The sequence below is a fragment of the Papilio machaon genome, chromosome 7, assembly GCF_912999745.1.
Source record: "Papilio machaon chromosome 7, ilPapMach1.1, whole genome shotgun sequence".
Taxonomy (NCBI): domain Eukaryota; kingdom Metazoa; phylum Arthropoda; class Insecta; order Lepidoptera; family Papilionidae; genus Papilio; species Papilio machaon.
The window spans coordinates 8,450,552-8,461,953 of NC_059992.1; the positions used below are offsets into that span (position 1 = coordinate 8,450,552).

Sequence of the window (11,402 nt, forward strand, 5' to 3'; positions counted from 1 at the left end):
AAAAAACATACAAAAAAGGTTACGCTGTCATTAAAGTTACGCACTGGCCACTCAGCCCCGGGGCCGGTGTTGCCACAACATAATAAATGTTGCGCGATAATTAATATTTACATAATAAATCTATATATATAAAAGAAAGTCGTGTTAGTTACACTATTTATAACTCAAGATCGGTCGAACTGATTTAGCTGAAAATTGATGGGGAGGAAGCTTAGAACTAGGAGACGGACATAGGAACTTTTTTATCTTGTGTGCTTTTTTTTTATTCCTTGCGGACGGAGTCGCGGGTAAAAGCTAGTTTAATATAAAAAGACACAACCTAAAAATAGGAACAACATGCATATAAAACAAAAACGTCAAAACTAAAAGATGTCCAAAAGAATATGTTGAAAATGTTTTTATAAAAATATCCAAAATGGCTGAAAAAGATTGCAACCCCGAGACCGAAACAGTTACATATAAATACATAGTAAGCTTTGACTACAATTATATGTATAATTATATACATATATACATAAGATATTACAATAAAATCACAGATTTAAATGTAATAAAAAATTCAATGAAAATTATTTTTACAAACGTCCAATAATTCGATAAGTGTTGTCAAATTTGTTGTGGCATCATGCAACAGATCTCTGAAAAGAATATAATATTATAAAGTAGAAATGAAATATTTAATGTACGTTATAAAATAAAAAAAATAACGTATTATATCAAAATATCAATGGCTCCTATGTATATTGGTCAAAGTAACAAATTGATTTAAAAGCTTCCTTTTAGTTTAGTTAACAACGCAAATTGCAATGTTTTTTATGGACAAACAAATTTCAACTCTCCGTATATACAAATACAGTTAATTATATAACATACCTGTTCTTGATACAGAACATGTTCAATTCATCCCGTACTATAACACCATTATCCATTGAATTTAGATTCAAACTGGATTTCAATTCATTCTCCAAATTAGATATACGTCCTTCTAACATGTTACTTGAATTATCAACATTCAGTACTCTGAAAATAACAATAAATATTCTTCATCATCATCATCATCATCATTATCATCAACCTGCCCTTATCCCTATAGAGCAGTGTTTCCCAAAGTGGGCGATAACGCCCCCTTGGTGGCGTTTGAAACCTAGGAGGGGGCGATAAGAGGCCCAAAAAATGGGGGGCATTGAAATTAATTAAACTTATGAAATTGTGGTTGTTAAGTTTTAGGGCTGAATAAAAAATTAGGGGGCTCTGAAATATAATAATTGATTTTCAAAGGGGGCGGTGAAATAAGTTTGACAATCACTGGTATGGAGGATCGGCACAGTATGTACTCCTCCATACACCTCTATCAGCCGTCATATCTGAATTTCCTCCCTTCTTACCTCCTCTTTCACACAATCCATCCATACATTCTTTGGTCTTCCTCTATCTTTATAACCATCCAAATTCAATCTCATCACTTTTATATTTATATGATCATCACTCCGCATAACATGTACAAATCACGCTAACATGGAGAACATAGTCTGAAAGAACACATAGACTACTTCTTAAGTTTTTTTTGTAAATTCTGTGCGATCGTAAATAAATAACAAATACACTCTAGTCAATTATTGTTTAAACACCTGGACATTTATATCACTAATATGTAGTATAAATATTTAAGTTTGGATGGATGGATATATCCATACAAAATATCTTACACATTATCATTTAAATACAGAACAGCTAAATAGATCTAAATGAAATCTGTCTTAGATTAGATCTTAGAATAGCACAAACTAATAAAATATTTTTGGAATTACATGTGGACGGAGTAGCGGGCGACAGCTAGTTATACATACCCTTGTATTGTGTGGTTGAGAGATATAATATGGTTCCTGAACATGGAGTATTTACTGATGAGGCCCTCAACCGGCTCATTGCCTGGCATTTGGTCTTCTATACTATGAGGTATACCCAAGCACCGACACAGTTTGGCACTAAAATGACATTTCTGTTTTACTGTGGATTGTGATTACCTCTTAATATATATAAATCTCGTGTCACAATGTTTGTCCTCAATGGACTCCTAAACCACTTAACCGATTATAATAAAATTCGCACACCATGTGCAGTTCGATCCAACTTGAGAGATAGGATAGTTTAAATCTCAAATTATAGTCGCAATTTTAATTTATTGCTAATTATTTGTCTGTTATTATTTGACAGTCACAATTATCTGTTAACTCCAAATGATTCTAACAGATGTCGATACCTTTCGACTGGGTTGAGTAAGTAATCAATAGATGGCGCTGCTATGGTAAATCTACGAACGTGTCATATAAGCTTATTAACTGCCCGCGCAGTTAATAAGCTTATGTTGCAGTCGCGGGCGACAGCTAGTATATATATATATATATTAGTGATGCAACGGATGTCTGTTTCCGTTTCCGCAAGTGCGGAAGTTCCGCGCGTTTTTCAACATCCGTTTCTGCTTCTGTTTCCGCAACTTTTATAACGGAGATAAAACGGAACTTTACGACGGCTGAGAGATTCAAATGCGCGGAGCGAGACGCGCAGTCCGTGTGCGGCCTTACGGCACTTGTCGCATTTGTTTGTTTACGTACTTTTTCGTGAATTTAAGCGCGTAATATTTTCTGCTGCTGTTTGAAACAATCATTTTCTCTTGCTGGAGTTAACTGTCTAGTTGTTGTCCATATAAAATTTGACAACTGGCAAAATGTGACTATTTCATACTTACGAGTTATTAAATGTACTTATAAGTGATAACCATGTAATATATCAACATCATTATTAACATCAGCTCACTATACATCCTGAGGGGCTCCTGGCCTACCCCAAATTAGGGGTGACTAGGCCAGGTGTATTCATAAAGAAATATATTTGTAAAATGGTTTTAATATTTAAAAGCCTCCGTTTGTCAACACGTATTTTAACTTATTGCAGCACAGTAAAAATACATACATTGAAGGCTAAAGGACACCGATATCCAAGGCCTTAATAAATTTAAAACGAATACAAACTGTTTTTACAAAAAAAATATATTTGTAAATATTTTTTTTTTCAATATTATTTACACTTCTGTTTCCGCATCCGTTTCCGTTTCCGTTTCTGCTAAAATTTATTTTTGACATCTGTTTCCGTTTCTGGTTCCGCTAACACACTTCCGTTGCATCACTAATATATATTGTAAGTTTAAAGCTTGTCAGTGTGCAGTTTGCTAATATTATAAATGCGAATGTTTAGATGTATGGATGGATGGATGTTTGTTTGAAGGTATCTCCGGAACGACTGATTAGATTTTAATGAAATCTGGTACAGTTTTAGAATATAGTCTAGAACACATAGGCTACTTATTAAGTTTTTTTAAATTCCCCTCGGAGGAAGACGCGGGCGATAGCTAGTAAATTTTATTTGTTTAAGAACTATCAATTAGAAAATGGCCAACAGCGTGATGGTTAAGGTATTTGTTGCATGAAACTTTTGGCTTGTCCAGTGAAATACCACAACCACACAGAAGACAAGCCTCAAGTGGAGTAATTCCAAGTACAGTCTGATGAGTGAGGTCTAGTTTTAGTCAACATTCCCTTCCCATCCTTTGTGTTTAATGGAGCAAGAGACACATAGTAAGGGGAAATATTTTCTTTCTGTACATTCCCTTCCCTGTCGATTAAAGGTATAAAACATTTGCAATAGCGGATATCTATTTCATATTATATCTGTATCATATGAAATGGTTACAAATAAATGTTTATAAATTTATTCTGTTAACAAAAAGCTGTTAAATAAAAAAAAAGTGATTCATGAAGACTTGCGTTTTTAAATCTAATATATAAAATTCTCGTGTCACAATGTTCGTTCCCGTACTCCTCCGAAACGGCTTGACCGATTCTCATGAAATTTTGTGAGCATATTCAGTAGGTCTGAGAATCGACCAACATTTATTTTTCATTTTTTATTTTTACTGCGCGCAGACGGAGTCGCCGGCGACAGCTAGTTTAATATAATAAGTTAAAAAAACTTACCAATAACTAGAGAATATAATCCATACAGTTTCAAATGCTTGCATAACAGACAGATTGTTCTGTCCTCGTGTCTGTCTAGTATTATTCAGCCTGTCTACTGTATTCTTGGCTAGTTCCATATACTCGGGTATAATTTGACATTTCTTAGCCACCTCTATACATAACTCCTTGAAGTTACACACCTCGGCTTCAACTAAGGTCTTCGGGTCTGGATGAAAGAAAAAAATAATATAACATAAAAATTTGCGAATTGATGAATTTCATCTTCATCAGCTCACTATACGTCCCCACTGAGGAGCTCCGAGTCTACCCTAAGTTAGGGGTGATTAGGACATAGTCAACGCTGGCCAAGTGCGGGTTGACTTCACACATATCATTGAATTTCTTCTCAGATATGTGCAGCATCATGTTTTCCTTCACCATTAAAACGTCGGATAAATACATAAATAAATCAAAAAACACATTGGTACATGGTGGGATTCGAACCCAGGACCTGCAGTTTACAATTCATGAGCTTAACCACTGAGCCACCGACTGATTAATGAATTTGATTTATATATTTATATATATATTCCAATCATTATCATTCAAAGCAAAGATGAATATAGTCAAACCAGGATAAGTGAGAAACTCGAGTTAGACAGTAACCTTAACTAAAATAAGAAACGGCTAACACACTCATGTACATTTGTCCGGTGTCAGCACCGACTAGTTTCGAGACCATCGGGGGCCCTTCATCAGGGTGAGTGGCGACTCGAAACTAGTCGGTGCCGACACCGGACAAATGTGAGTATTTTAGCCGTTTCCTATTTTAGTTATATATATAATGTCTCACCAAAGTATGAATACTTTAAAAGAGTAACCTCTAGAAGCGAGAAAAATCACGGTCTCTTGGATTCTCACTTATCCTAATTTGATTATACACTATACAAAATAAAACTATTATGCTCCAAAAAAAATCTCAGTCCGAACCCAAGGATTAACATTTTTTAACATTTAATTACACAAGTATAAAAAAAAACATTATAAATACCTTTATTCTTGATATAAGTGTAACTTTTCTTTAGATCGTTCAACAAACTCTCGATCCTGGGGAAGACCTCATGGAATACCGCTATCCAGTGCTTCAGCAGCGCGAACAGTACATCCTGCAGGTCCCATGGTGGTGGTCGGCACACCACATGCTCCCACAGTGTTTTATAACGAGCTCGCATCTCATTCTACAACAAACAATCTTCTAGATCAGGGATTCCCAAACTATTTTGGACAAGTGACCCCCCTTTTCCAAAATGAACTGTTACCTCAGACCCCCCATGGCCAAATTACCTACTTTTAAGATCACTTATTATTATTTTTTATTTTAGCTTAGGTCAATAGAAGAAGACAGAATGAGAATTAGGAATGTTTTAAGTTCAATATCGACCCCCTGGGGTCCCCCCCCTTTGGAAATCCCTGTTTTAGGACTTGGAACAGTATTTAAGTTGAAGCCTTCGATAGCTATGTTTTTATTCACATTAAAAAGGTATTAATTGAAAAGGTGTTTTCAATGAATACGGGTTGGCTTCACACATATTATTGAATTTCTTCTCAGATATGTGCAGCATCACAATGTTTTCCTTCAACGTTAAAACTTCAGATAAATACATAAGTAAATCAAAAATGGCACATGGCATGGATTCAAACTCAGGACCTGCAGATTGCAAGTCAAGTGCTTAACCCCTGAGACACCATCACTCTTGCATTGCATTAATTACATTGCGAGAGTCAAATTTCATTTCAAATAGGTAGGAAATAAACGTCCTCAACTGTACATATTCAAAAGATTATTTTTAACATAGCAAAAAAAAATTTTTGGCAAATTAAAAAAAAATGTCATAATTCCCACGGTGTCATAGGTTTAGTCTAGATTTTTTTTTTTAAATTACTACTTTTAAGTTAATTTACCTCTAATATATTAGCCAGTAGTTGATATATAGTGAGCTCGTAGTGTTTCACACTGGCGTAGAGTGATGGGTCGGGCAACGGGCGAGCTTTGCCCTCCAACATTGACATCAGGTCGGGCACATTCATCGTCTTTATACCGTTTATCACCGCTTTGTTGCATAAATTCTTATCATTTGATAATAACACCTGGAATATTTAAATATAAAAGTATTTTAAATGTACAATCCAATTGGTTCGCGGTATTAGAGTTATAGAAAAATTACAACCATTAAATACAAATAAACCATTAATTAACTGAACTGTACTATAGTTACTTGTTACAACATTTACTTATGTTTATATAATACTAGTACTAGCTTTTACCCGCGACTCCGTCCGCGCGGATTAAAAAATAGAAAACGGGGTAAAAATTATCCTATGTCCTTTTCCTGGTTCTCAGCTACCTGCCCACCAATTTTCAGTCAAATAGATTCAGCCGTTCTTGAGTTATAAATAGTGTAACTAACACGACTTTCTTTTATATATATAGATATAGATATATTATAAAGATGTATACAGGAAACGGACATAGGATAATTTTTACCCCGTTTTCTATTTTTTAGTCCGCGCGGACGGAGTCGCGGGTAAAAGCTAGTATATAATAAAGATAAAGGCACAAGAAATCCAACAGATTATTATCACTTTTAAGATGTACCAACAATTATCACGACTGTACCATTAAAATTCATATCACAAAAAAAATCAATCTTTAGCCAAAACCCACTTCAATCGCTATCAGTGAATTTTGTTTTACCATATATCAAGTATAAATATAGTTACCACAGACTTGCCCCTTTCAGATTGTTGTAGACAGCAGTTCAGAATTTCATCATCTGGCACTTCGCAAGGAAATATGTGAGAATTGGAATCTCGTAGTGACTGTCCTGGAAACGAATTAAAGAAATAGCTTTTGAATGCATCTCAGAAACTACACATTGGAATTAACAAAACTTTATTGCCTTTAATAAAGCCCAATCCCAGATGTCCCACATCAGCAATTTAAGGTTCAATTTAATACTTCTAAATCACATTTTACCCGAAAATACAAGTAGATAAAAAGAGTCTCATCATCATCATTAACGGCCTTTGTCTGCCCACTGCTGGACATACACCTTCCCAATGCCTTAAAAAGTATAAAAGAAACAAAAAACAGCATTTATTTTTACCTTTCAGTCTATTGGCGACAGGCAATGACTTGTAAAGATAGTCCATAGCAGCTTTGGCTCGCTTGCATAACACACCATTACCATTGTTGTTGTCTTTCAACTTGTCCAGTTCATTGATGACACGCCACGGCACCAACAATGTTGGCTGTTCTCTGTAACCTGTGAGGAATCATCATCATCATCAAATTATATCATCAGTCAATTTTTTTTTATATCTCAAAGTGGCAGACGAGCAAACGGCCACCTGGATTCGCCTCAAAAGCGAGGCGACCGTTGCCCATAGACATCTGCAAATGCAGATGCGTTGCCTACCTTTAATTAACAGAGAAGGGGACGCATAGAAAGAAGATATTTCTCCTTCCTATGTGTCCCCTCTTCCGCCAAATCCACTTCCCCTTCCCATCCTTTCCTATTAAGAAAATGATGGGAAGGGAAAGAGGACTAAAATTAGGCCTCCGGTACCACACTCATCAGACTGTACTTGGAATTGCTTCCACTTCACGCCTGACTTCTGTGTGGTCGTGGTACTGAACCGGAGACCCGTCCAATTCGTGCACCAACAAATATTGTTGTTGCGGGATCTACCACTGTTAATATAATGCAGTAAAGATTGAACAAAAGCACAATTAGTTTAAATAGCTGTCCCTTAGTGAAGATTTTGCTCACTAAGAAACTATCCTAATGACCATTAAGCACACAATATCATACTAATATTATAACAGCGAAAGTTTTGATGGATAGATTGTTACTACATTTCTCCAAATCAGCTGAAACTTGGCACAGATGTATAACATAGTCGAAAAAAACGTAGACTACTAAGTTTTTTTTAATTCCGCGCGGATGAAGTCGCGGTCAAAAGCTATTGATAAAAAAATTAATTATAATAGAAAATTAAGCAGTTTTCTCACCTTTTATTTGTGAGTTCAGAACATGTGTGATGCAGTGAAGATGATGTATAAAGATGTTTGTATCAACAACTATTACTGCATTGGTCTGTATTGTATTCAACATGCTCGGTGTGGAGCTGCTGCTGCTAGGCTTGTGTGGATCCACCTTAAAGCAATGATTCTCAATCTATACTTAATATTATAAATGCTAATGTTTAGATGGATGGATGGATGTTTGTTTGAAGGTATCTATGGAACGGCTCAATGGATTTTGATGAAATTTGGCACAGATGTAAAACATAGTCGAGAAGAATACATAGGTTACTAATTTAGGTTTTTAAATTGCGCGCGGACGGAGTCACGGGCAACATCTAGTATATAACATAAGAGGAAAGATTTATATATCGCCTCTTTACAAGAACAACGTGATATTTTTAAAACCACAACTTTACAGGAGAGCAATTTCAAACATTTAAGCGTTGATAAATTAATTTTACACATTAATTACCGCAACAATTTTATTGTTTTCCGACGGTAAAATTATCAATATTTTAGAATTTATCAACATTTAAATGTTAAAAATTGCTTTCCTCTAAAGTTGTGGTTTAAAAATATCACGTTGTTCTTGTAAACAGGCGATATTTGTATGTAACAAGTTTACTCAAAAACTACTGGACTGATATCAAAAATTATTTTTCTGAATGTGACGCAACGCAACGCAACATGCGAATTACGACGCAGTAATATAGCCCATATTTATTACTTTTCCTTTTAATTCCGCGAAAACGTAGCATGTGGCAATAGCTAGTATAACTAATATACAAACACTACACAAAAATGCATAAAAAATGTAGACGTCAAAAAGTAGCATGCCATACAAACTCTAAAGATATAGCCACTAGCTTGCTTAGCTATTCAATTTTATTTGAGAAAAAGCTTAGTGCAACAATTAAGTCTTTGGTTATATAGCCACTTTGATTCTTAAAATATTTCAAGCTAACTAGAATGATTGTAAAATTATGTTCTGCAGAGCAACTTGCACTAAATTAAGAGCCGCTAAGATATCTGAAAATTACTATTACATGTTAAACATTCTGTGTAATATTGTAAAAAAAATTGCATACCCTAGAATAAACCAAAGTAACACCTTCGTCCACATCCATCTGTTCAATATGTCTGCCTGACCTGGAGTCATCAGCTTCATTTGATAACCTACGTAGCATTTGCATACGGTCTGAAGTTGAACATGAGTTATCACTTCTTTCCTTTATTGGCATTTTGTATGCAAGCTTTGTTTTAATTGCTGACAAAAGTTTATCAGCCTGAGAAAACTGTGGAGGTGTAGATGGATGTACATTTGACGGATATCCCGTTATTTTATTGCATATTCCTTGTTCAATATCAGCAAAGGTGTCTTTCTGTACTACTCTGTTGTCATACTCCTCTGGTAACTGAGCTTTCATAGCTGATATTATTTTGTTCGCAGCAAAAAACTGCGAAGGTGATAAACTGCTGCTATCATTGCTTACTTGTGAAGTTATAGTGCAATTTGACTCATTAAAATTGGGACTATTCAGTTCTGATCTTTGACTCTTCGTTGGAGTTTCAGCTTTACTTGTTTGGCTTAATTTTTCATTCTTTGGTTCACAATTTCTATTAATATTTCCCTTCTTTTCCTGCTCCAATTCCAAAGCTAGTTGGGTTCTCAGTTTCGTTAGCCTGTTCTTTGCTAAATTCTTTGCTGGCTTTAGTGATTGTGAACACCTATTTTTGTTTTTATTATTTATGTGATTATGCCTACTCCCATGAGAAATTGAATTATGATGTTTTGGTTTTGGTTTTTGTTGGACTTCTGTAAATTAATATGGTATGAAAAATAAAATATAAGATAATACAAAATATTTACCAAACAAATTACTTATTACTAGCTACCCACTATGAATAAAAAAAATACAATCAACAACCATTACAAGCACACTTACCATTCTTTGACTTTGAAGATTCTGAAGTATTGTTACCAAAATTTCGTTTTAAAGATTTACGATCTATTTCATTTCTGTGTCTCTCTTCATTGGCGGCATTGCTACAAGATTCTTTTTCCTGTACAGCCTTCGAAAAAAAACAATTGTAATTACCCTTCTTAAAACAAGAAATTGTAATAGACCGTAGAACATTTTATAAATCTAAGTGATAGACAAAATAAGTTGCAAAATATACCTTGGGCTTTATCCAAGAGGACTCACGAGTCCTTGTATTAAAATAATACTGTTTTCCTGGGTTTGATCTAGATTTACAAAGTACCCAACAATCTGTGAATTTATCATTGATAATATTCATCATAAATGTTAATGTACAATGTAAAAATAAAGCAAGAAAAACATTTTCTGGTAATAAAAATTAAGATTAATTAATTACAAGAAAAATATCTGCTCAAACTGCCAAATAAAAAATATACACCGCCTACGAGATAGGGATGGGCGTTGATTTAACTAACTAGTTGAATCAGCCGTTGATCACACCATAACATTTCAAACGTTGACTAGTAGAATTTAACGTAAATTTACATAAAAATCACCGGTCGTCTTTTTTTTCTTTGCCAGACGAGGCTTAGTTTATTGAATGTTGAGTGATCAACTAGTTTTTCGAACAGTTGGAAAAGCAAATTAACCGTTTCGTTTCTTTAACACCATAACCATTAGCGACCCATCCCTATACGAGACAATAGCTACACCAAGTCTATGACACGGTAATAATAATACCGTGAGTGAGAGAGATACAGTTATACCCAATTCCTGTGACGTGACAAAGACAGGGATAACTATCTTCTGTCCCTTTCTGCGTACCAGGCTTTGGGGTTTGTTTGGAACAAAGGTTGTCCCCTACAAACAACCTAGGTTGTCCCTAACAAAGTTTGACATTCGTGTTATTTTTCGAAAACTGTGAGTACTTAGTCGCTGTAATTGTGTAAAATATTTTGATATTTCAGTTTTAGTTAGGTAAAGTTTATAAAACATGGTATACTGCTGTATTGTTGGATGTAAAAGCCGTAGTGAGCGAAAAGAGGAAAACATAACCTTTCACTCGTAAGTACTGTAACTACGCACCTATTCAAATGTATTCATACAAAATAAGGAAGAAAATACAAAATAGTTGTTCTTTACAGTCTTTGTAATAACTAATATGTTAAAATACGTGTAAAATCAGCTAAAATAAAATCGTATTTTTCGAACATTATGCGCCCAAACGCAGATGTCATTTGTGTCAAATAATATACTGTGGATCTGGGAAACAAGCGGCCATATTAAACTTCTTTTCAAATTGGTTGGTTATTACCC

The 11,402-nt window shown here is 34.7% G+C and overlaps 1 protein-coding gene across 1 annotated transcript; it reads right to left on the bottom strand.

The window, feature by feature from the left end:
- Window positions 1–559: 559 nt before the first annotated feature.
- On the bottom strand, window positions 560–10,482 carry LOC106719381 (transcriptional protein SWT1). Its single transcript, XM_014513718.2, has 12 exons — window positions 10,285–10,482; window positions 10,050–10,176; window positions 9,192–9,919; window positions 8,089–8,233; window positions 7,181–7,339; window positions 6,795–6,898; window positions 5,976–6,161; window positions 5,065–5,251; window positions 4,032–4,239; window positions 1,848–1,985; window positions 874–1,020; window positions 560–638 (listed from the first exon to the last, which is right to left on the bottom strand). The coding sequence occupies exons 1-12, from the start codon at window positions 10,405–10,407 to the stop codon at window positions 560–562; spliced, it is 2,331 nt and encodes a 776-aa protein (XP_014369204.2). The 5' UTR covers window positions 10,408–10,482.
- Between the last annotated feature and the right edge of the window lie 920 nt (window positions 10,483–11,402).